The sequence below is a fragment of the Dipodomys merriami genome, unplaced genomic scaffold (assembly GCF_024711535.1).
Source record: "Dipodomys merriami isolate MVZ:Mamm:240054 unplaced genomic scaffold, mDipMer1.0.p SCAF_60, whole genome shotgun sequence".
Taxonomy (NCBI): domain Eukaryota; kingdom Metazoa; phylum Chordata; class Mammalia; order Rodentia; family Heteromyidae; genus Dipodomys; species Dipodomys merriami.
This window is the reverse complement of record NW_027206180.1, coordinates 6,893,492-6,917,905: the sequence shown is the minus strand read 5'-3', so window position 1 is coordinate 6,917,905 and position 24,414 is coordinate 6,893,492. Positions and strand designations below refer to the sequence as shown.

Sequence of the window (24,414 nt, the reverse complement as noted above, 5' to 3'; positions counted from 1 at the left end):
GGTGCCCAGGTTGGACACCAGCTCCGCCTGTGTCATCCCGATGCCCGTGTCCTGGGGAGAGAGGCGGAGTCCTTGGGGAGCGGAGGCAGGGTGAGGAGGGCGCAGGGGCCGCAGGGACACAGCACGCCAGCCCCGACCTCAGAGAGAAGTGGAGGCGACGACCTTCATTCAAACAACCCGCCGCCCGGCACAGGACCCACGCACGCGTGCCCCACACCCCTGTGCTCAGCAGCACTGCACCACATGGAGGCCTGGGCTCCCTCTCCAGCACCAAACCCAACCCGAGAGGACAACCCTCCCCGCCCGGTCCCCCCCCGTCCCCCCCCCCCCCCCCCCGCTCGGCTGCTGGTGCTCCAGGGCCAGACAAGCGCCAGGAGGACTTTGACCCAACCTTGCAGGAGGAAGAGGGGTCGCGTCGCCGCCCCTTCCTGGCCCAGCTGCAGCTCCACCTAGGGCCACAGGCCAAACCCCCCACCCCCACCTACAGCAGGTGGCTGTGCCTGGAAGGCTAGTGACCTCAGCTCGATGCTGACCCCTAGCCTACAGAGTTGGTCAGGAGGAAGCCCCCCACCCCAGCCCGCCCCCCAAAACGGAATCCGAGAACTCACAGAAGGGGCCGGGAGCTCGTCCCTCTGCCACCCGAGGCCACCCCGCTGGCACCTTGCTCATGGGCTTCCTGCCTCAGAACTGTTTCTGAATGACCCAGCCTAGGGTACGCTGTGACGGCATCCCCAATAGACGCAGGCACAGGCCGCTTCTCAGACGACCACTGCAGGGGCTGCATCCGCGGTGGGCCGTGCCAGGCCCCATCACGGCAACACCTGCCGCAGATGGGCCGAGATACGGCCCCGTCCATCAAGCCTCACCAACTTACGAGATGGAAAAAGCACCCCAAAGTGGTCTCTGCTTCCTTCTAGAAAGTCACTGTACACATTTTACCCAATGACAGCCTGTAGAGAGCCCTGCTAGGCCCCTGATGGTAAAACAAGGCTGATCAGTGCCACGCATGAAGAACCACAGGTACCAGAGAAGACTGTGCAACACTTAATCCCGGATGAGACACTGTCAGACCTCTGGGCCAAAGCCCCAGGGCCGCAGTCACCGCATGGGGCCTGTGTTCCATAGGCTGGGGACAGACAAATCACACCACCTAGGAGATTCCAGTGAATTCTCTTTGAGGTTCTGGTGTTAGAGTCCAAAATCTGGCCTGATACTTTAATTGTGGAACGTGCAACAATTATAAATAAGAAATGTTTAGAATTAACTACTAGCCATTTAGTATAATTTACATTGACATGTTTACTTTCATACAATAGAACTTCCTACAGAACTCTTTGGGGGTCCAGTTGTGGAGCCTGAACTCTGGGCTTCAGCTCTTCAGCTCAAGGCTAGCGCTCTACCACTTGAGCCTCAGCGCCACTTCCGGCTTTTTTTTTCCCTGCTTATGTGGTGCTGAGGAATTGAACCCAGGGCCTCACGTATGCAAGGCAAGCGCTCTACCACTGAGCCACCTTCCCAGGCACGCTATAGAACTCTTCAGGAAAATGTTTCTGTTAAGATAATAAGTCAGGAGAAAATATATTTAACAGTTTGTTTTCAACTTTGTTTCCTCCCACATTGATCTACAGATCCATTATATCTAAAAAAAAAAAAAATCTCCCTAAGTTTTGTAGAAGATTCTAAAATGTATACTGAAGTAAAAAATACCTAGAATATTTGAAAAGGAACAAGGCTGAAGAACTCACATTAGCCAATGTTAAGACTTGTTACAAATTTGCAATAATTCAGAAGAAAGCCAGTGTCCAGCGCAGATGCAGGCAATGCGCCTGACCTCTCCCCTCACAGACAGCCCTGAGATGACTGATGCCATGTATGGTGGGCAAACCCCAGCCCTCACCTCATGCCACCCACCAAAATCTACTCCAGGAGGTTGGGGATTAGTTCAGTGAAAGAGCACTTGCCTGGCAAGTGTAAGGCCCTGAGTTCAGTCCTTAGCTCTGGGGGAGAAAAAATCCACTCCTGGGCTGGGGATGTAACCAGTGGCAGGTCTAGCATGTGCAAGGCCCTACATTCCATCCGTGGTACAGCAAAAGAAAAAAAAATTATTTGAAATAGATCACGGATGGAAATGTAAAAGCTAAAGCTATAAAACTTGTAGAAGAAAACATGAAAAAGAAATTTGAGTTTGGAAGTCAAAAACTTCTCACACCTGGGGCTGGGAAGGTGGCTCAGTGGTAGAGTGCTTGCCTTGCATGCCTGAGGCCCTGGGTTCGATTCCCCAGCACCACAGAAGCAAAAAGAAAAAAGCCAGAAGTGGCGCTATGGCTCAAGTGGTAGAGCGCTAGCCTTGAGCTGAAGAGCTGAGGGACAGCGCCCAGGCCCAGAGTTCAGGCCCTATGACCGGACCCCCCAAAAAAACTTCTCACATCTGTCATCCTAGCTACTCAGGAGGCTGAGATCTGAGGATTGGGGTTCAAAGCCAGCCCAGGCAGAAAGTGTGTGAGACTCTTATCTCCAATAAACCACCAGAAAACCAGAAGTGGCACTGTGGCTCAAGCAGTAGAGTGTTCACCTTGAACTGAAGAGTGCAAGAACAGCGCCCAAGCCCAGAGCTCAAGCCGCATGACCCATAAAAAACAAACAAACCAACAAACAAAAAACCTTGATCCTCTTAAAATTAAAGCCTTGGGCTGTGGGTATAGCTCACAGGTAGAGCATTTGTTCTTGAAGAGGTACCACAAGATCACTAAGGCTAGCCATGGACTGGGAATAGCTTTAAATTTCCTTCTCCTCTGTCTCTCGTGTTTTCCAACTCCCTGTGCTGGCCAAGTGGTAGCTTAATGAGAGAATCAGGAAGGAGTTGGTATGTCACAGAGGGGCAAGCAGTTGTGGTGCCCTGGGTGTGCACGCTGGCGAGGCTGCAGCGCACCACTCCAGCCTGGTCTACGGGGTGGGAAATTTCCCACATGCCTGGGCACAGAGATAGTCATACCTGGATCGTGATGGTGCCTTTCTCGGCATCGGTCTGCAGGTGAATCTCCATTTCAGGCAGCGGCTGGCCACCAGACACCAGCTTATGGCGCAGTTTTTCCAAGGCGTCACTGGCATTGGAGATAAGCTCCCGAATGAACACCTACAGGAAGAGAGGGGAGGAGAATGAAGGCGCAGTCCAGACATCTTTCTGGTGAGCTAGGTGGCCACACCTGAAAATCAGAGCCTGCCAGAGGCCGCAGGCTCTGCACACGGCCCTCCTCTGGGAGCAGTCACCAAAGGTGGCCCCTCCCCCGCACAGTGCTCTGCTCCTGCCCCCTGGGGCTCTCAGTAAAGTCTGAATGACGTGCCCTTCTGTCAACTTAGACGTTAAGAACCACCTGATGAGGGGCCTTTTCTTTTTTTTTTTAAGTACCGGTACTGGGGATTGAACTCAGGGCCTGGGCACTGTCCCTGAGCTTTTTATACTTACAGCTCTACCATTTTGAGCTACAGTGCCACTTCCTGTCTCTTAGCTTTTTCGCTCTAAGTAAACATTTTCCACTTCCAGCTTTGTGCTGGCTGATCAGAGTCTCATGAATTTTCTGGCCCGGGCTGGCTTTCAACGGCAATCCTCACATCGCAGCCTTCCAACAGCTAGGATTATAGGCATAAGCCATGAGTACCCAGCTTACCTGCCTCTTGCATAGGAGTAACAAACACCCAACGCCGGTCTCTCTACTCCATGAAAAGACCACTTCACTTCCTCTAGCAAACATGAGCTTCCACCTTTCAGAAAAGTCTTTACCTACAGAGCTCTCACAGAAACTGCACGGCAGCCACAGGGGAGGCTTACAGCCAGGGACATGACAGAACGCCTGGGAACCGAAGCCCCTGCTCCTGCAGCCTGGGGCTTCTCCCTGCCCCCCGTCTCCATAGCAACCACATTACTTAACACGGGACCAACAGTGCGGTTTTCTCTTTCTCCAACTCCTATTTCCTCTACATGAAGTTTAATTACTGGGTTTTTTGAGCTAGGATCTTGCTGACCTTAAAATTCATGATCCTGAGACTGGGAAGGTAGGTTAGTGGTAGAGAGCTTGCCTAGCATGCAGGAAGCCCTGGATTCGATTCCTCAGTACCACATACACAGAAAAAGCTGGAAGTGGTGCTGTGGCTCAAGTGGTACAGTGCTAGCCTTGAGCCAAAGAAGCTCAAGGACAGCGCCCAGGCCCGAGTTCAAGTCCCAGGACTGGAAAAAAGAAATCCATGCTCCTCTGGCCTCAGGTGGGGTGGCGGGGCCACAGGCGGCACCACGCTCGGGAGCCCCACACCCAAGGAAATTTTACAAAGGAACTAAAAAGTTCTCTGCCCTACACCACACAGGGCCTTTGTCTTCCCGCTGCTGATGCCAATGACCAGGCAAATAGACAGATGCCAGCACACAGCAGTGACAGAGAATCAGAGAGCAGGCAAGCATGCACAGAGACTGACCTCAGTACAGACCCACTTCCATGCTTGGAGTTCTTAAAATACCAGAAAATTAAATTAGCTCCTAGAGTTGATCCAACGAACCACCTGGAATTCTTATCCATGAAACTGAAGCAGACTTTGGTAAAGATACTCTAAGGGGTAGATTAGGACTGGGGCCAGCCATAGTCTAAAGCAGTCTCATGGATGATGTAGCAGCAGTTTGGTTAGTACTGGTAATGACAAATGGACACCTACCTCTTTCTCTGAGTACAGGGAACGGGCTACAATATCCAAAAGCTTCTTTGTCTCTGCCTGGAACTCGTGTTTGGAGACAGAACCTAGTAATGAATCATAAACAAAAAAGCTTCATCTCCATTTTGGTGGAAAACATGCCATGTACCATTCAAAAGTGTTAAGGGGGCTGGGAATGCGGCTCAGTGGTAGAGCGCTTGCCTAGTATGGATAAAGCACTGGGTTCGATTCCTCAGCACCACATAAACAGAAAAAGCCAGAAGTGGCACTGTGGCTCAAGTGGTAGAGCACTAGCCTTGAGCTGAAGAGCTGAGGGACAGCACCCAGGCCCAGAGTTCAGGCCCCACGACCGGACCCCACCTCCCCCCTCAAAAAAAAGAAAAAGCTAGACGTGGCGCTGTGGCTCAAGTGGTAGAATTCTAGCCTTGAACTAAAGAAGCTCAGGGAAAGTGCCCAGGCCCTGAGTTCAAGCCCCAGGACTGGCAAAAAAAAAGAAAAAAAAAAGTGTTTAAGATTTCGAATTTTACGTTTTTAAATAGAGAGACGGGGTCTCTATGATCCCTGGTTGGCCCTGAACTCATAATTTTCCTTCCTCAGCCTCTAAGTGCTGGCACTACCATACCCAGCTTCTTGTAAGTATTTTTGCACAGTGACCAAGAAGACACAAGGAAAGCGGACACCATCGGCCTCGCAGCGAGGGCTCCTGCTGACAGGGAAAGAGGCACAGGGAGGGCAGCTCTCCCACCGCTGAGAGCACAGGCCTCGGATGGACCAGAGGCTGCTTCTCCACAGCACAGGGCCGTGAGAAGCCGGCCTGCCTCAAGCACCAGACCCCAGCAGATTCTCCAAAGGAGCTGTGCGCCAATAAATCATCTGACAAGCAAAGAAGTAAGACAGCCCCATTCTCTTCTGCACATCCACAGTTCTGTTCTTCTCATTTCACGTAAAAGCCAGAAATGGAAGCCCTGGGGCCTGCACTGGAGACAGCCTTTTTGTACTCAGGATTCAGTCCTTCACCAGCTGGGCCATTACTCAGTTTCCATCCAGCTTCCTTGATTACTAGCAGATGTGCTACTGCATTGCCACTCAGCAGATTCCTGGGTGGCCACCAGAGGGAGCAAGACCAGGACAAAGCCAAGAGTTCCTGGCCGGACAGAAATGGAGGCCATCCTCCTCTGGGGCCAGCAGCTCCATGCGTATCCACCTCTTCCTGGAAAACTGCTCTTCCCGAGCCAAGGCGAGCCTGTTGGCCCACCACGGCTGACCACTCACCCTGCACCGTCTCGGTGCTGCTGATGATCGAGTGCAGGGCCTCTTCCTTCTTGTCCTCAGCGGCCTGAGTGCTGTACGGCCGTCCCACACAGATGCTCGAAGCCAGAGTTCGCCTGGGACCCCTGAACTGCACTGCGGTCCTCTGAGGACACAGAACTGGCTTTCCTGAAAAGACAGCCGTGCACAGAGATTAAGAACTAGTGCTCAGAAGCTTCTAGAACATCCTTACTGTTCCCATCTCAACTGTCCAGCAGAAACCAACGAGTGATGAACACTGTGCAGAAAAACACTGCTTCTGTTTCACCCCTTCACATGCACCAAGACCAAGGGGTTCACTGAAAAACAGCTGGTGCCCTGTCTTGATGTTAGCCAGGAGGGCACAGGAGGACAGCGGCTCACCCACTGGATGCGGATACATCCTCATGCCCAGCCTCAGCATGGGCTGTACCGAAACCACTCAGCCTCTAAGCCCTCACCAGACCAGCAGAAGGAACCCAGTCCTGTCCTTCCAGCCCCAGGGGTTGTTTGGTAGACATTCATCATATGATGATTTCAAGAACATGGGATCGGTCAACAAGGCTATGTATACTGGATGGAAATGAACACATCTGGGCTGGGAATGTGGCTTAGTGATAGAATGCTTGCCTAGCTCGCATGAAGCCCTGGGTTCGATTCCTTGGTACCACACAAACACAAGTAAATTGGGGCTGAGAAGGTGGCTCAGTGGTAGAGAGCTTGCCTTGCATGCATGAGGCCCTGGGTTCGATTCCTCACCACCACATAAACAGAAAAGGCAGGAAGTGGCACTGTGGCTCAAGTGCCCAGGCCTAGAGTTCAAGCTCCATGACCAACAAAACACACACATACACAATAAAATTTAAAAAAGAAATGAACACATCTGCCTGTCAGATATACTCTCCCTATAAACGATTTGCCTTTTTTTTGCTTTTTCTTGGATGTATAACACAATCCTGAACTTAACTTCTGTGCAGAAGAGCTTGAGAACGAACACACCAATTCAGAAAACATTCCATTTCACACAGTGGGGAATGGGGCCGCAGGCTTCTCAGCCCAGGCAGGGCCGGGCCTGGGAGTTGGCAGGAGGGAAAGGCCTCAGCAATGCCCAGCAGCTCAGCTGTCCTGGGTGCCCTGTCCTCACTAAGCCCACAGCCCGCCTCATGCTGAGCAGCTGTGCCACACCTCCCTCCTCTACTTTGTCTAAAACCCAGGACCTGCTTGATAGAGACGGCAACATGCTGTCATACCATCTTAGCAACCTAAAATGCTCTTCACAGAGGAGGCAAAATCTGACTAGCGAAGCTGGGCAATGGGGCTTATGCCCATAATCCTAGCTACTCAAGAGGCTGAGATCTAGAATCTTGGTTCAAAGCCAGGTGGGACCGACTCTTATCTTCACTTAACCAGCAAATAGCTGGCTGTCTGGTTAAGAGTATCTGGTTAGCCGGGAGCTGGTGGCTCATGCCTGTAATCCTAGCTACTCCGGAGGCTGAGAGCTGAGGATCACGGTTTAAAGCCAGCCTGGGCAGAAAAGTCCATGAGACTCTCATCTCCAATAAACCACTAGAAAACCAGAAGTGGTGCTGTGGCTCAAGTGGAAGAGCATTGGCCTTGAGCTGAAGAGTGCAAGGACAATGCCCAAGCCCAGAGTTCAAGCCCCACGACCAACAACAACAACAATAACAACAACAAAAAAGAGTATCTGGGGGCTGGGAAGGTGGCTCAGTGGTAGAGCGCTTGCCTTGCATGCCTGAGGCCCTGGGTTCGATTCCCCAGCACCACATAAGCAAAAAGAAAAAAGCCGGAAGTGGCGCTATGGCTCAAGTGGTAGAGTGCTAGCCTTGAGCTGAAGAGCTGAGGGACAGCGCCCAGGCCCAGAGTTCAGGCCCCACGACTGGACCCAAAAAAAAAAAAAAAAGAGTATCTGGTTAGCTAGGAGCTGGTGGCTCACACCTGTAGTCCTAGCTACTCAGGAGGCTGAGATCTGAGGACTGAGGTTCAAAGCCACCCAGGCAGGAATGTCTATGAGACATGGGGCTTGAACTCAGGGTCTGGACACTGTCCCTGAGTTTTTCTGCTCAAGGCTACTGCTCTGTCACAGCTCCACTTCTGGTTTTCATGGTGGTTAATTGGAGATAAGAGTCTTACAAACTTTCCTGCTTGGGCTGGCTTCAAACCTTGATCCTTAGATCTCAGCCTCCAGAGTATCTAGGATTATAGACGTGAGCCACCAGCACCTGACTTGAGACTATCTCCAGTTAACCATCAGAAAACGGTGGTACTGTGGGGATCAAAATGGTAGAGCACTAGCCTCAAGCAAAAGGGTCAGGGACAACACCCAGGCCTGGAGTTCAAGCCCCATGACTAACCAAAAAAGAAAAAAAACTCTGGCTAAAGCTGGATGCCGGTTCATGCCTGTAATCCAAGCTACACACAAACATATCTACCAATCTATATCTAAAGAGAGCTCTCTTTACTAACCAGTACAACTTCACTCCATCCTGAACACAAAGGCTGGGAATACCACAAATTCAAGTGGATTCTTGTGAAAGCACAACAGGTGTAGAAATTGCATTGTATGGACCTCTAACAGTAAACGGAGGGAAAAAGCAAGACAGATCAAGAAAGAGGAAAGGAAGATACAGCCCAGAGGTGCCAGCTTTAGGAATGGGGTCCAGGTGAGGTTCTTTTTGTAAGATGAAATCAGCTGGGCACAGGTAGGTCAAGCCTGTAATCTTAGCTACTTAGAAGGCTGAGATCCAAGATCACCTTTCAAAGCCAGCCTGGGCAGGAAAGTCCATGAGATTTTTTTTTTTGTCAGTCCTGGGATCTGAACTCTGGGCCTGGGCACTGTCCCTCAGCTCTTCAACTCAAGGCTAGTACTCTACCATTTGAGCCACAGAGCACCACTTCCGGGTTTTTCTGCTTATGTGGTGCTGAGGAATTGAACCCAGGGCCTCATGCATATGAAGCAATCACTCTACCACTGAGCCACCTTCCCAGCCCCTACTCACCCCCCCCCCCCACTGTCCCCCGGGCTCTTAACTCCAATTAACCACCAGAAAACTGGAAGTGGTGCTGTGGTTCAAGTGTACAGCGCTAGCCTTGAGCTGAGGGACAGCGCCCAGGCCCAGAGTTCAGGCCCCACGACCAGACCCCAAAAAAAAAAGAAAAAAAGAAAAACCTGGAGTTAGCCACAAAAGAAACACTAATCAAACTGACAGGACTGAACCTAGAGTTAGCCACAAAAGAAACACTAATCAAACTGACAGGACTGTTAATCTACAACACTGGTGCTAGAAGACATCGGAGCAACTATCTCACATCCTGAAGGAAATCATTTTCACCTGGAATGGCAGTAACCCGACAAACTAGTATACAAGTATGAAGATAAATAAGAAATCTTAAAGACACAGTGGAGCCTAGAAACTACACCCCACAGGCTATTTCTGTAAAGATAACACAAGGTACACTGTGGGTAAGTAGAAAATAAATCCCCAACAGCTGTAAAAATACTTATTCAAAGGTAATAGTGATCTGCAGACCAGTAAAGCCTACGGATGTCTTATCTATTAATACTGTTATTTTTAAAAGTTGACATGTTGAAGATTTAAAAAAAAATTAAAGTTTAAGTAGGAAAGACTTAAGAGCTACCAAGAAGAAATTTGTACAGACACAGAAAAGGCCATGACACTAGTAAAAACATTTTTATTCGCACTCATATCCATGCAGGTGTAAATCAAACAAGGTGTCTTTTAAGTAAATGGCTGGGGCGGGGGGCTTACGCTGGGGGATTGAATCCAGATCCTTACACAAGCTATCTACTATGAAAATATAGCCCAACCCTTGAGGGACCACTATGCAGTGTGAGAGAAAATACTGTGAAATAAGCAGTTTCATTGCCTAACAACTTAAAAAGACTTAAAAAGAAGTTGGATCACAGCTTCAGCTAACATTTTAAAAGTGCCTAAGTTCTGAAACATTCATTCTAAGACGCTAAAGAAATACCACACGTGCGTTAAGCATTCACTCATTAACGCAGGAAGTAATCTGAACTATTCTCTACTGCTGAGAACAACGGTTTAATGAAGCATGATGGCCCACAGTGTGTAGCCACGGGGAAGCGGCTGGACCCACGGACACAGAAATGAGTAGTCGTGTGTGGAATGCTGGGAGCGTTAGAAATTCCAAGGCAACGTGGCACCCCGACCTGGGCTCTTAATAAAAACAACCCGGCCGCGAGGGCAGGCCGCGCCCCCGCGGGGACCCTCTCCAGGCGGGGTGAGGGCCGTTCTCTCTCCATTCCTTGTCGTACCTGGGTCCCGGGGGACGCAGGGGCCAACAACCGGGAGGGAGTCCACCCGGGGTCCGGGCAACTGTTGTTGGCTGGAGTCGGCATTTACCCACCAAACCCTGAGCCCGAACCGGGAGCACGCGGAGCCCGGGGCGCAGCGGCGCCCGCGGACCGAGGACCGACGCCGCCGTCACCCCCGACGAGCCGGGCGCCCGACGGACACCGCGTCCCCCAGAGCCCACGGGACGGACCGACCGACGAGAGGAGCCCAGCCCGGGACGCCCCACCAGCCCGGGACGCCCCACCAGCCCCGCCAGCCCGGGACGCCCCACCAGCCCGGGACGCCCCACCAGCCCGGGACGCCCCACCAGCCCGGGGCGCCCGGCCAGCCCGGGGCGCCCGGCCAGCCCGGCGGGACGGAGCGAAAGGCCGTGCGGAGCCTGCGCCCGGCAGCAGGCGCCGCTGCCTCACGCCCGTCAGCCGAGTCTCGGCTCCGGAGCCCGCCCGCCTCAGCCGCCTCACCCGCCGTGGAGGCCGGCAGCGCCGGCAGCCGCAGACGGCGGCCCCACGCCAGCAGAGCCCGCAGCTCCCGCGCCATGTTGCCGCTCCCGAACGCCCCGCGCGCTGACTGGAGGGGCGGGGCGGGCCTTCCTGGGGGCGCGGCGCGGTGACGTCACGGCACGCGACGGGCTGCCCGAGGCGCTGCCTGAGCGAGCGGGCGGGCGGACGGAGCCGGCTCCTCGCGCGCGCGGACCCTCGCGCTGGAGAGTTGGATGGAGCTCTGTGACCTTGAGTCTCGCCGTCAAGGACGATCGTGGCCTGGTGTTTGGTGCCCCCGGCGAGCTGCGCTGCGCGTCGGCGCGGGCATCTCCGGACGCGGCCGGCCCGGGCCGCTGCCCGCCCCTCCCGCCCCGGGCCGGCCGGAGCTGAGAGGAATGGGGCCCCGGACTTGAGTGCACCCCAAAGCGGGAGCGCGCGAACCAGACCCGCGGCACAGCGGCGCCTCGCCGTGAACCCCGACTCGCTCCCTCTTGGTTGGGGATTCTTTGCCGGGGCACGGGCGGACTGTGCAGCTCCAACCCAAATGTAGGCCAGGTCTTCCCTGCGGGCCCGGACGCGCCCCGTGCTTGCCGCTAAGGTCAAATAATTTCTACCAGAACGTTCTTTAAAGGCAGGAGGTGTAGAGCGCTCACCTATCCCGCCAAGCGCTCTTATACACCCCCCCCCCCCCCCCCCCCCCGCCACACACACACAGTGAACACTCCAAAGGTGGATGCAGAGGAGTGCCATGCCACTTGGGTCCTTGGACAGAGTGTTAGTAAAGAGGGAGTCCTGAGGTGCTTCCAGATTAGCTTGGACCTATAATGCCAGTCATGTGAAAGGAAGAGCTGGTATAGCCTGTACCATTTGAAAGTATTTCGAAGAGTAGACCTTGGCTAGTATGAGGAGGCCCCAAGTTCAAGCCTTAGTTCTCCAGTACTACCAAAAAAAAAAAAAGTTTACAGATTAAAGTGTCAAAGATTGCCCCCAAGTTACTGATAGGAGATAGGAAAAGAATGAGCAGGTTTGGGTGGAAAAGCTGGCATTTGCCCCTTGATGACTCCAGGAGCCTCATAATCCCTTTCCCCAAGATACTTCTGTCAGCCCAACGTCCTGCAGAGGCCAGCCCTCTCCCTTCTCCCTGATATCTTCAATGGCTTCCCAGGAACTCTTACACTCAATTCTTCATTCCTTTTGCCTTTGATGGCAGTCCGTGCATCCCTCCACCTTGCCTGAGTCTCTCCTAGTCACCACACTACAGACTGCGCATCTGCAGGATGTCCCTGCAGCTACACCCAGCAGAACTGGGCTCACATTTCATTCTTTTTTTCACTCCACTTAGGAAATCCTCTTTTCTGTAAGAGTTTCCACATTTGTCTATGAGATACCAGCTCTGGCTTGGAGAGCACTTTTAGGAAAGAGAAGAGGTTATTTGGAAAGGACAGATAATGGGCTTCAGTTAAAGATGAGGGCAAGAAAGCCGGGTGCTGGTGGCTCACGCCTGTAATCCTAGCTACTCAGGAGGCTGAGATCTGAGGATCGCGGTTCAAAGCCAGCCCGGGCAGGAGAGACCGTGAGACTCCTATCTCCAATAAACCACCAGAAAACCGGAAGTGGCGCTGTAGCTCAAGTGGTAGAGCGCTTGCCTTGAGCTGAAGAGCTAAGGGACAACGCCCAGGCCCAGAGTTCAAGCCCCACAACCGACAAAAAAAAAAAAAAAAAAAAGATGAGGGCAAGATAGATAGCTAGGTTCAGGGGAGCAAAATTCTCCCAGGTTCCAGGCAAACCAATCTGGGCCTGCCCACCTGTATCGGTTCATGGTTTATTGCTCTGAGAGCCACAAACAGGAAGAGACAACTTCCCACAAAAACTCCAAGGTCCAAAAAAAAAAGAAAGCAATATTTTTAAAAAGAAAAAAGCCAGAAGTGGCGCTGTGGCTCAAGTGGTAGAGTGCTAGCCTTGAGCTGAAGAGCTGAGGGACAGTGCCCAGACCCAGAGTTCAGGCCCTTTCCTAACCGGACCCAAACAAACAACAAAAAAACTCCAAGGTCCCTGTGTGCTCCAACCTCAAGTGCACTTCAGCCCTTACCGGTGACTCCAGTTCTAACACTTGTCAAGTTCAAAGACTTCTTGCTAGACCTATGAAGTTCCATTTCCCTGTTTGGGGAACATGAGAACTACATTCTCAACTTCAAGACTAGGCATTTTTTTCCTAATCATCCTCCTCACCCTAGGAAGGTGCATAGAAAACCATCTTCATTTCAGGAGCCCTCACCTGTCCTTAGCAGTCCTGAGAACAGAGAAGTAACAAGGAAGGAGTACTAGTGGGCAGGAGAAATAGAAAAAGTACCTATGATGGTGGTGGTGCCCCCTCCCAGCCTCTTCTGCACTCTGGGTCTGGATTCCCACCTGATTGTCACCAAACATCACTGTCTTCCCTGAAGGATCCTCTGAATCTCATGGATATAACCAGTTTGGTTTAAATGTCTTTGTAAGAGGTCTCTGTGGGCAAAGAGCCACAGTATGGAAGATGAGAGAAATGCCATTTCAGTTTCACCCTCTTCTCAGCACTGTATGGGGGCAGACAATAGGATTAGGCAATACTAGGGTGTCAATATTTCTTTTTTTGTTGTTGGTGGTGGGGCTTGAACTCTGGGCCTGGGCGTTGTCCCTCAGCCCTTCAGCTCAAGACTAGCGCTCTACCACTTGAGCCACAGCGCCACTTCCGATTTTTCTTTTTCTTTTTTTTTTGCTGGTTGTGGGGCTTGAACTCTGGGCCTGAGCATTATCCCTCAGCTCTTCAGCTCAAGGCTAGCGCTCTACCACTTGAGCCACAGCGCCACTTCCGATTTTTTTTTTTTTTGCTGGTTGTGGGGCTTGAACTCTGGGCCTGGGCGCTGTCCTTCAGCTCTTCAGCTCAAGCCTAGCGCTCTACCACTTGAGCCACAGTGCCACTTCCGGCTTTTTCTGCTTATGTGGTGCTGAGGAATCGAACCCAGGGCCTCATGCATGCAAGGCAAACACTCTACCACTGAGCCACCTTCCCAGCCCCATCTGTGGTTTTATTGGAGATGAGTGTTCCACAGACTTTCCTGCCAAGGCTGGCTTTGAACTTTGATCCTCAGATCTCAGCCTCCTGAGTAGCTAGGATTACAGGCGTGAGCCACAAGCGCCTGGCTTCAATATTTCTTTTCCCAGTCAAAGTTAGCCAGTACACACCAAACAGGCAGGCTTGATACTCCTGCTTTTCCAAGTGGGCGTGGTGAACTTGGCAGATGAGGATGGGCTAGAGAAGTTCCTAGGGGTTCTCCTTATGCTCTGCCCTTCTGCCCTTGATGGCCTCTGAACCTAAATCACTGGCTTATCTACTTTCCTACCTCACAGCTAGAGTAGAATGGATCTATGAAAAGTTATGGGTCACATACTATAATGCTTTGCTTCTCTCTTTCTTATTCACCTTGGTAGAAAACTGGGGGATTCACTCAAGATTAAGGCTGAGGACTGTGCTCCTTGCTAGGGTGTCAGGGGGCTGGCTGCTTCTCAGTTCCCTAAACTTCACAGAGGCCACAGGCCTTTTCCTTGTGGTGGTGGGGCTGGAACTCAGGGTCTGTGTGCACTGTTTCTGTGTTTGTTTGCTCACTAGTGCTCTACCACTTTGAGCCACAGTGGCAGTTCTAATTTTCTGGTAGTTAATTGGAGATAAATTTCGTGGACTTTGTTGACTGGATTGCCTTTGAACTGTGATCCTCAGATCTCAGCCTTCTGGGTAACTAGGATTACAGTCCTGAGCCACTAATTCCCCCCGCCCCCCGCCTTTTATACTAAATACTGGGCATAAACACAGAGCCATAAACTCTCATTTAAACTTTTTCCTGCTCTGTTGGTGCTTTACCACTTGAGCCACATCACCAGTGCAGTCTACCATTTTGCTGTTTCTTGTGTGTATGTGCTGGTTCTGGGGTTTGAACTCAGGGATAGCATGGGTACTGTCCTTGAGTTGCTTTTGCTCAAGGCTGGCCTGCTACCACCTGAGCTACAGCTCTACTCCCAGCTTTATGGTGGTTAACTGGAGACGAGTCTCAAGAATTTTCTTGCTGGGTTTGGCTTCAAACCATGATCCTCAGCCTCTCGAGTAGCTAGGATTACAGGTGTGTGCTACCAGTGCCTGTTTCTTTTTTTTTTTGTTGTTGGTCGTGGGGCTTGAACTCTGGGCCTGGGCGCTGTCCCTCAGCTCTTCAGCTCAAGGCTTGAGCTACAGCGCCACTTCCGGTTTTCTGGTGGTTTATTGGAGATAGGAGTCTCACGGTCTCTCCTGCCCGGGCTGGCTTTGAACCGCGATCCTCAGATCTCAGCCTCCTGAGTAGCTAGGATTACAGGCGTGAGCCACCAGCGCCCGGCCAGTGCCTGTTTCTTCTTTTTTTTTTTTGGGTCCAGTCGTGGAGCCTGAACTCTGGGCCTGGGCTCTGTCCTTCAGCTCTTCAGCTCAAGGCTAGCGCTCTACCACTTGAGCTACAGCACCACTTCCGGCTTTTTTCTTTTTGCATATGTGGTGCTGAGGAATTGAACCCAGGGCCTCATGCATGCAAGGCAAGCGCTCTACCACTGAGCCACCTTCCCAGCCCCCAGTCCCTGTTTCTTAATAGTATATTCTTAAAAAAAAAAAAAAATCAGCCAGGCGCTAGTGGCTCATATCTGTAATCCTAGCTACTCAGGAGGCTGAGATCTGAGGATTGTGGTTCAAAGCCAGCCCAGGCAGGAAAGTCTGTGACTCTTATCTCCAATTAACCACCAGAAAACTGCAAGTGGCACTCACTGTAGCTGAAGTGGTAGAGTGCTAGCCTTAAGCACAGAGAAGCTCAGTGCCAAGAAGCCCGGACCTGAGTTCAAGTCCCAGGACTGGCAAAGAAAAAAAAGTCTGAACTTTTAAGTGAAGAAAAAAAATCATCGCCAGTAAATTGCTATCCTCTATGAACAGATGGGAGCATGTTAGTAGTTTTATGGACAATTAGGATCAGCTGCAGGGCTCCACCACTCTGTCAGTTTCAGTGCCACACTATCTGGCTTGTTTTTTACTCATCCTTGACTTATTACTATGTACAAGGATGTAGCTTTTGGCTAGTGCATGTGAAAGGAACAGTTCCTTTCTTCCTGAGATGTACCTTTGTGGTACCTGGGCCAACTTTATTCCCATTCCTACAAGTACCCATATAGGGTGGTTAGAGATTCACTTTGTACCCAGCATGCTGTCTTGTGTTAAGAACTTCCTGGTATCCCAAGGGCTATCAACACAATCACTATCTTCATGAGTATTTTTTCCCCCCAAGCTCATTATGCCATGCAGCACCAAACTTTTTTTTTTTGATTAGAAAAACCTTTGGCTCCATTTTAGAGCAACCAAAAGAAATAGAACACTTCACCTCCAACTGAGAGTACAGAAGCAGAAGTTATCCACGGCCATCTCACTTGATTTCAGTTCTTAAATGTTAGGAATCTCAAAGACATTATCAAAAAGGCATGTTCAGTGGAGACAAATTCAACAGATCTTCGGCCTTTCAGTGACTAGCTGCTGAGCTAATGATAAGGGTCATTAGCCAATCGGAACCATCTTTGAATCCAAGCAGTTTTACCAGCTTTTATTATAAACACCAGCACATTTCAAGTTCCCTCTTTTTGATCACAAATATAGGACTTTTTCTCTTCTCCTCTCAAGTATACAGCATGAGACACAGCGTCTGGGCTCTCCAGCTCTTACAGAAATTTCCTTAGGACAGGTTTAAGGTTAGTATCCATAGCCCACACCCTCAGCCACATCCATTGACACCCGGATGGACAGTTGCATAGGATGCAGATTCCAACAAGGAAGAGGTTGGTACATAGAGTTTTGAATTCCAGGATAACCTGAAAAAGACGTCTCCACTGCCCACGTTAAAAGGCTGCACACTGGCGAGCACCCCCTCTGAGCGTGGGCTTGGAACAGCTTCTCCAGGGCTCCGGCTCCACTTCTGGTTTGAACACATGGCTCAGGAATCCCTCATCAGCAGGGAAGGGGACTCCAAAGAGGACCGCGAATGTGCAAGTTGAGCAGGATGGCAGGTTCTGGAGGCAAGAGGACGGGGCGGAGACGGGGGGTGGGTCAGGGATGCTCGATGCGGCCTTATCTTTACCTGGTTTAGCAAATCCACATAATTAAAAAACCAAGACTCAAAAACTCTGTGCTAATACTACATTGCACCCTTCCAAGTTCTCTGAAGGTTTCCTCAAATTTAGATTCCCAACTCAAGTATGATGTATCCTGAAAATACTTCTGTGAACATTAAGGGCCAAAAAGGAAGCTATTTGGGCCATGATTTCTACAGTTAACACCTCAGTCCCTACCCCTATCAGAAACCACCCCTTTGGCTGGAAGACAGGGATTACAAAAAAGTTCTGGGGGGTGGGGGGAGAGGGAGCAGCAGACCAGGGGTTCCCGCCAGTCCCCTGCTGACGTCCTCCTCTAAGCTGGCTTTGCAATCTTTCTGAGTCACCTTACTCAGTAAGGTCACCCACAGCTGGGCTGGGTGGCAGGATCTGTTCCAGGTGGCACACGGCCTATGGGGGCCTCACTGAGGCCCCACAACACAGGCGGATGGAGATATCCTCCCTACTGGACAAAGGATTTCGGGGGAGAGGGGGCGTCGGGAGCCACCTGGAGTTCCATGAGCACCCTTTGCATCAGATCTGGGATTTGTGTATAGAAGGGGGAGGGACTGCCTGAAGAAAGGGCAGGAAGCCCTCCCCAAACAGAGAGCTGGCTGCAACAGGAGGAAGGGTGGGGAGACTGGGCCGGAGGCAAAGTGCTGCCTCAGAACCCTGGCGTGGCAGGGACGAAATTCACCTGTGAGCATCCGATCGGCGTGGCTACTGCCAAGCTGCCACCTCAGTCTGGGAAGGAAGGCGACCAGGCTGGGACGCACCCCAGACGCCACCCGCACGGCCACCATGACCGCAGCCCCGGCCTCTCCACTCTACGCGAACAATCAGAACCATGTCTTACAAAGAACAGACTCCAAAAATATATATAAATAAATAAAAACCTTAAACATTCTTACAGGGATCTTAAAGAACAGAATACATATTAAAAACTTCAGTAATTTATATCAATTTTAAGCGATACTTTATATACAATGGGAAAAAAAACACATGCATAGTCCAAATACAATGTTGAAAACAGCATTTTCATAACAAAAAAACCCCGAACACTAAGTGTTAATACCATGTACATGAATTCAAGAAGGACCACCCTTTTTGTCTGTTGCACACAGTTTATTTAACAATATGATATAAGAAATGAGTTGGTACTTTACCATTCTATACAGTGATTGAATCTTCTTCAATTTTCTTATAGTAATTATAGCGCTTGCATGATTTACACTAGAATTGCTTTTCCTCATTTCAAGTTTCACATAGAAGAAAGAAATGAATGCTTCTTCTCTATTAGCATTAGCATGGTCTAAGGAGACTGATCATCCCTATTTTTGTCTAAAACCAGTTTTATCAGAGAAACAAAGCAACAATTTCTACATCTGCAAGACAAGAGTTTGGCTTAAGCCAGCATGTATAGATAGATGTGTGTGGGTGTGTACGTGTGTGCACGCCGGAGTCAATTCCTATCGTCCAGGGTAATACTTGGAGATGCCCACAGAGTTCACTATAGAAAAAAATCTTCCCGCAACGTCAAGACGGTTACCGGGATACATTATAAGATGCATTAATTCAGGAACCAGTTTCCGAATATTATTTTTCTTCTCACTTTCAAACATAAATGTTTAAAGTCTTGAAAATACAAATAAAAAATATGAATATAATGAACTTGTTTTTCCCATTTAAAAAAAGGCATGAGTCACCAGCAATGTCGACAAAAAGAATCCAAACGACCCCTCCCCCCCCAAACAAAAACAAAACGGGGAAAAAAAGAGAGACCAGATATTTAAATCAACTGGTTTTTAACAAAAAAATATATTCTTTGTATTGTTTCTTTAAACATCAATCCACCCTTCCATAGCTTGGAAGTCGCAGTCCCATCTAGGGGTAAAAAGATTAGCCTAGATGCTTGGATTTTCAGTACAAAAGGTCCAAGAACGTGAAAGGGGAAAAAGTGATGCTCTCATAATGCTACAAACCCTCCACAAACTTTTCTAGAGTGTCTCCTGTGGTGTCACCGACCAGAGCCAGTTCACTGGACAGTGCACTCCTACTAGGCGTGTTCAGTTGAGGGAGCATTGCACTCTGTTCGGGGTTCCCCAGGTGTCCCTGATCCATGGAGCTGGCCATAGTGACCGAAAGTCCAGGATGAGGGGAACCAGTCTGGGGAGAGACGTGGTGTGGTGAAGGCTGGGGCTGTATCCGTGGTGACGGGCTGGAATGTGGAGGCTGGGACTGGGGCCGTGGAGACTGGACAGGGGCTGGAGATCGCACCTGGTTACTAAGGGATGTGGCGATCTGCTGGCCAGGGAGATGGGAGGCCTGCGGCTGTCCTGAGAGCATGTGCTGCTGGGGGCTCATGGGGTTAGGTTGGCCCGGGGACCCGATCTGCTGCTTCATCTGCTGCTGCTGCAGAATCCGCTGCTGCAGGGCCTGCTGGATGTTGGGGGTGCTGTCAGCCCCCAGCCCAGGCTGCCCCATCTGGCCAAGCTGTCCCATCTGAGCGGCCATCTGGCCCATGGAGCTGCCCTGGATGGGGAGATGCTGCTGCATGCGCTGCTGCTGCATGGCTGGGGCGTAGCCTCCAGGTCCTTGTGGCTGCTGAAACTGGCTATGCCCGGCCATGCCCCCGGCCATACTGGCGCTGTTTTGCTGCTGCTGCTGCTGCTGCTGTTGCTGCTGCTGCTGTTGCTGCTGCTGCTGTAAGAGCTGTCTCCTCAGCATCTCTCGGTACTGCGGATTCATACTTGCCATGTTGGGGTTGTGGCCTGGGTTCATGATGTTGAGGGCCTGGCCCTGGGGGTTCAGGCCTCCCATTGCCTGCTGCTGCGGAGGCACACCAGGCCGTGGCACGCCAGCTTGCATCGCATTCAGGTTCTGCAAGCCAGGCTGTTGGTGCATGCCGGGCTGGGGCTGCATGCCGGGCTGGGACTGGAGGCCGGGCTGGGGCTGCATGCCGGGCTGATTGGCCACATACTTGGCTGTGCGCTGTTTGATAAAAGCTGCCATGAGCTGTGGGTTGGATTTGAGGATGTTCAACACCTGCTGCTGCTGCTGAGGGGAGCTGGGAGACTTCAGGGTCCGTAGCAAGTCTTGCAGGGCGCTGGGTGAGATGCTCCTGGGCGGCTGTACATTGGGCATCCGCGGCCCAGCCACAGCTGGTTGGGCCTGCATAGACATCACAGGCCTTGGCATACCTGGCATTGGTTGCTGCTGGGGAATGGGTGCCTGCTGCCACTGCCCGGGTGGCATGTTGGGCATAACAGGCCCACTAACCTGGTTGGGCCGGGGCACATTCAGGGCCATCTGGCTTCCAGGGGTCCCCATACCTGTACGCCCTGGGGGCATGCCATTGTTGATATTCACTCGGTATAGGTGGTGCTGCTGCTGGGCCTCACGCTCGATCTGCCGGGCCGCTTCTACCGCTGCAGGTGGGGGCTGGGCAGGGGGAGGGGGGGCCGGCACCTGGTTGGCGGGCTTCCCTGTGGACACTGTTGTAGGAGGCTGAGTCCGGGCCACACTGGGGAAGCCAGCTGGTGACATGCTCACTGGCGAGGGCTGGGGCTGGGGAGGGGGCTGTGGCGTCTGGGGCGTGCTGGGCTGCTGTGTAGGGGTTCCAGGCGGTGCTGAGGTAGGAGAAGGCAAACTCTGCTGAGGCACATTGCGGGTGTTCATCGTGGCCATCCGCCGGCGCATGAGCTGGGCCTGCTGCAGACGGTGCTGAATCTGCTGCTGGCGGAGCTTGTGTTTGATGTTGAGGCAGAAGGGCACAGGGCATTTGTTTTCTTGGCAGTGTTTGGCGTGGTAGCAGCAGAGGGCGATGAGCTGCTTGCACACGGGGCAGCCCCCGTTGGTCTTGCGCTTGCAGCCCTTGGTGTGCTGCACCACCCGCTTCATCTTCTGGCAGGACGGCAGCGAGCAGTTGGCGTTGCGGCACTGGCAGGCGTGCACCAGGGACTGGATGCAGCGCTGGATGCTCAGGCGCCGGGATTCCTGGGGGCTCTTGGACTGTGGCTCGCCCTGGCTGCTGCCCTCATCGTCTAGGCCCAGGCCCCACTTCACCATCTTGTGGGTGTGACTCTTGGTGTTGTAGCAGTTGATACAAAGGTCATAGTCCTGCAGATAAGCAAAGGGAACGGTCAGCAGAAGCACAGGCCCAGCAAGAGTGGTCTGAACTCGGGCCCGAGCCTGCACATGCTTGAACGTAATGTCTGCTAAAGTTTCCAGGCAAAGGACACCGGGGCCTCTTCCTTCCTTGCTTCCTCTGCTATGAGAAAAGCATCAGAACTCTGCCTCATCTCTCCAACACTCACGACATCCAGTGTAGGAGGCCCAGTACATGAAGAGGGAGAGACGCTACAGCCATTCTTCCTAAGCACACCAGGGCATGTGGACTTCATTCCCAAAAGAAAGGGTACACAGTACGCATGGTCTATATTGCACAAGCTAGTTACATGAGCCCAAGCATCTAAGAAATGCTTGCACCTGGAAATTGAGAATGAGTTTGGAGCCCTAGAATTGGGACTGAAAACCTTGCTCACAGAAAAAGAATCTAGCACCAGCAAATTAGAAAATGGAGAAGGCTGGGGGGAAAAAAGCATTTTAAAGTGGGTGAAGCTGGGTGCTGGTGGCTCCCGCCTGTAATCCTACTACTCAGGAGGCTGAGATCTGAGGATCGCGGTTCAAAGCCAACCCTGGCATGAGACTCTTACATCTCCAATTAACCACCAGAAAACCAGAAGTGGTACTGTGGCTCAAGTAGTGCTCGCCTTGAGCTGAAGAGCTCAGGGACAGCGCCCAGGCCCAGAATTCAAGCCTCACAAACAAGCCAAAAAAAAAAAAAGGGAAAAAGAGAAGGCCACAGAGAAAGAGGAGCAGAATTTAGTCTGTCCAGAACAGAAAAGCCCAACACATATCAAAGCCAGTTAACCTCAGCAGAAGCTAGCAATCCAGCCCTTGGGACTCCATTGTGAGTGAATGAAAGGACTAAGACCTGGACCAAAGGTGTGTGACATGCCACTGGGATACAGGGCACCCTGACCCTGAGCTGGGTCACAGGAGAAGGTGAACAGGCAGAAATTCCCAAAGAAGCAGTATTTCAGCAACCCCCTCTGCACTTGCTCCATAGAGTGCGCCTGTTGGTCCCTATAGTCAGACTGCCTCAGCTCAGGGCAGCCAGACCAGATAAGAGCAGGGACAAAGACAACAGAGCTTTTGCCTCCTGCTTGGCTCCTTAACCTGAGAAGATCAGCACAAATTCTGCTGTGCAAAGATGCCAATTCTGCATCACGGTCATAGATGTTCTGTGGGAATCTGCACCGGTTGCAGATGTGGCAAGAAGGGAGGCCTACCTCACACACGGTACAGTGCCAGCGTGTTTCCACGTGGTGTTTGCACTCGTTGCACGTGTAGACGAAGCGGTCCTGACCCTGGGTGTGCAGCTCCACCAGCATGCACAACGTGGACCACTTGGAGCGGCGCAAGGAAGAGAACTCCCAGTGTTTGTCTCTGGCCAGGGTGAGGAAGGCATCACGTCCATCCATTAGGTCGCAGCTGAGCAGGGGGTCAGGGTCCACGATGGGGGGCAGGGTGTTGATGACAGGTCCAGCATGCAGGTGAATCACAAAGAAGACCTGTAGAGAGGAGGTGCATTAACTCCAAGGGGGCTAGTGCAGGACAGGGCCACTTCTGCCTGTGGAGCAGGAGGGTGGCTGAGCCTGACACCAGCCTGAGGCCCAGGCTCCCCTTGGCTGTATCCAAGTCACATGGTATTACCACACTGGCCAGTTCTGGCTTCTAGCTTCCCGGTGGTCCTCTCTCCACCACACACCCACACAAGGAGCCAAAGGAAAGCCATCTTTGTGCCTTCTGCCTCCTCCTGGGCCCAAAGGATCCCAGCACCTCCTACCCAGCCTGCATGGTTACCTCCTTGTGCTTCTCCATGGTGGCATAGAGCTTCTGGGACAGGTCATTTGACACATTGGGCATACTGGGCTTCTTCTTGTTTGCACGGCTAATGCTGCTTTTATTCTTGTTGGTCTTCTTGTTGTTCTTTTTCTTGGCATTCTTGCTGTCACCCTGACTTCCCTGCAATCACATGCAAGACTGTCAGACAAATGTGCAGATCCCATGCTGTGAGGTGCCAGTGAACCAGCCTAAGTCAAGGAACTTCCAGGTGGACTGCACCTGCACCCAGGCCAGACGTTACCTTCAGAAGGCGTTTAAGGAAAGGTGACAGGGTGGAAGCAGAGTCTATACTTGTATGTCATGTTGCCTTCCCTCTCAAGGGAAAGAATACCCAAGATGCTGGTATCTTAACAAATGGAAGGCAGCAAAATTCTTTTATTGCTCTGTTGTTCCACTGGATACTACACATGCTATGTCCTGTAGCTTTTTCTCTGCCTTGAAGAGGGACCTGAATATACACAGTGTGCGCATGTGTCCAACAGAAGGCATAGGAAAGATGTGCATAGAGAAAAGCTGTGCTGTGTACTCTCTAGGTTCCCCTCAAGAACTACCCCAGGCAGGACATCTTCAGGAACCTGTTTTCCTGCTAAGTCTGCAGGAAAGTCTGTTAGTGCTCCAATTACTGGGCTAAGTCTAAGAGGGCTCACATTTCAGGCCAAATACTCTGATGTTCCTAACTCTGCAAAGAGTTAGGAATTTGGGGGAGAAGAGCTAACCAGATCTATTTCAGCCCAGGCAGGAAAGTCGGTGAGACTCTTCAATGAACCACCAGAAAACTGGAAGTGGTGCTGTGGCTCAAAATGGTAGAGTGTTAGCCTCGAGCAAAAGAGCTCAGGGACAGCACCAAGGCCCTGAGTTCAAGCCCCATAACCACCCCCTTCCCCTAAAAAAAGTTTTTGTTTTTTTTTGGGTACAGAATGGGGGTGGGGGAAGAGGACAGCACTGGAAGTTGAACTCAGGATCTCACCTTTACATTGCTAGCTCTTTCTACATGGGTCACCATTTCGGCTCTGCCTTTGTTTTTTTTGCACTGGCTGGTTTCAAACCTTGGTTCTCAGACCTCAGCTTCCTGAACAGCTAGGATTACAAATGTGAGCCACCAATACCCAGCACCCTCAATATTTTTTGTTTTTCTCATTTGGAACAATAGCCTTTTTCCCTTGGAATTTTACCTTTGCATGTTTGTCTTTGTGATGCCCCCAACCCCTCAAAGTTAAAGTTACACACATGAAGTTACAGAATCTTCACACTTAAAAAAGACTACTATAAGCTTTCCCCATTTCTGTGAAATTGAGAATGACTTTTTTTTTTCCTTTTGGTGCTGGTCCTGGGGCTTGAACTCAGGGCCAGGGTGCTATCCCTCTAAGATTTTGTATTCAAGGCTAGCGGTTGAGCAACAGCTCTGATTCTGGCTTTTTGGTAGTTAATTAAGGCTGCCCAGGCTGGGT

General features: G+C 51.5%; 2 protein-coding genes across 2 annotated transcripts in view; both read right to left on the bottom strand.

The window, feature by feature from the left end:
* LOC138814596 (heat shock protein 75 kDa, mitochondrial) overlaps positions 1-10,891 on the bottom strand; it is a 24,288-nt gene extending 13,397 nt beyond the window's left edge. The window contains exons 1-5 of the mRNA XM_070003629.1: positions 10,802-10,891; positions 5,968-6,132; positions 4,699-4,781; positions 2,993-3,133; positions 2-51 (exon numbers count right to left, since the gene is read on the bottom strand). Coding sequence (XP_069859730.1) covers positions 2-51; positions 2,993-3,133; positions 4,699-4,781; positions 5,968-6,132; positions 10,802-10,877 — 515 coding nt within the window. The 5' untranslated portion in view covers positions 10,878-10,891. The remainder of the gene's footprint in view (position 1; positions 52-2,992; positions 3,134-4,698; positions 4,782-5,967; positions 6,133-10,801) is intronic.
* A 5,534-nt stretch (positions 10,892-16,425) lies between these two features.
* LOC138814578 (histone lysine acetyltransferase CREBBP) overlaps positions 16,426-24,414 on the bottom strand; it is a 130,565-nt gene continuing 122,576 nt past the window's right edge. The window contains exons 29-31 of the mRNA XM_070003584.1: positions 22,925-23,086; positions 22,351-22,632; positions 16,426-21,115 (exon numbers count right to left, since the gene is read on the bottom strand). Coding sequence (XP_069859685.1) covers positions 18,971-21,115; positions 22,351-22,632; positions 22,925-23,086 — 2,589 coding nt within the window. The 3' untranslated portion in view covers positions 16,426-18,970. The remainder of the gene's footprint in view (positions 21,116-22,350; positions 22,633-22,924; positions 23,087-24,414) is intronic.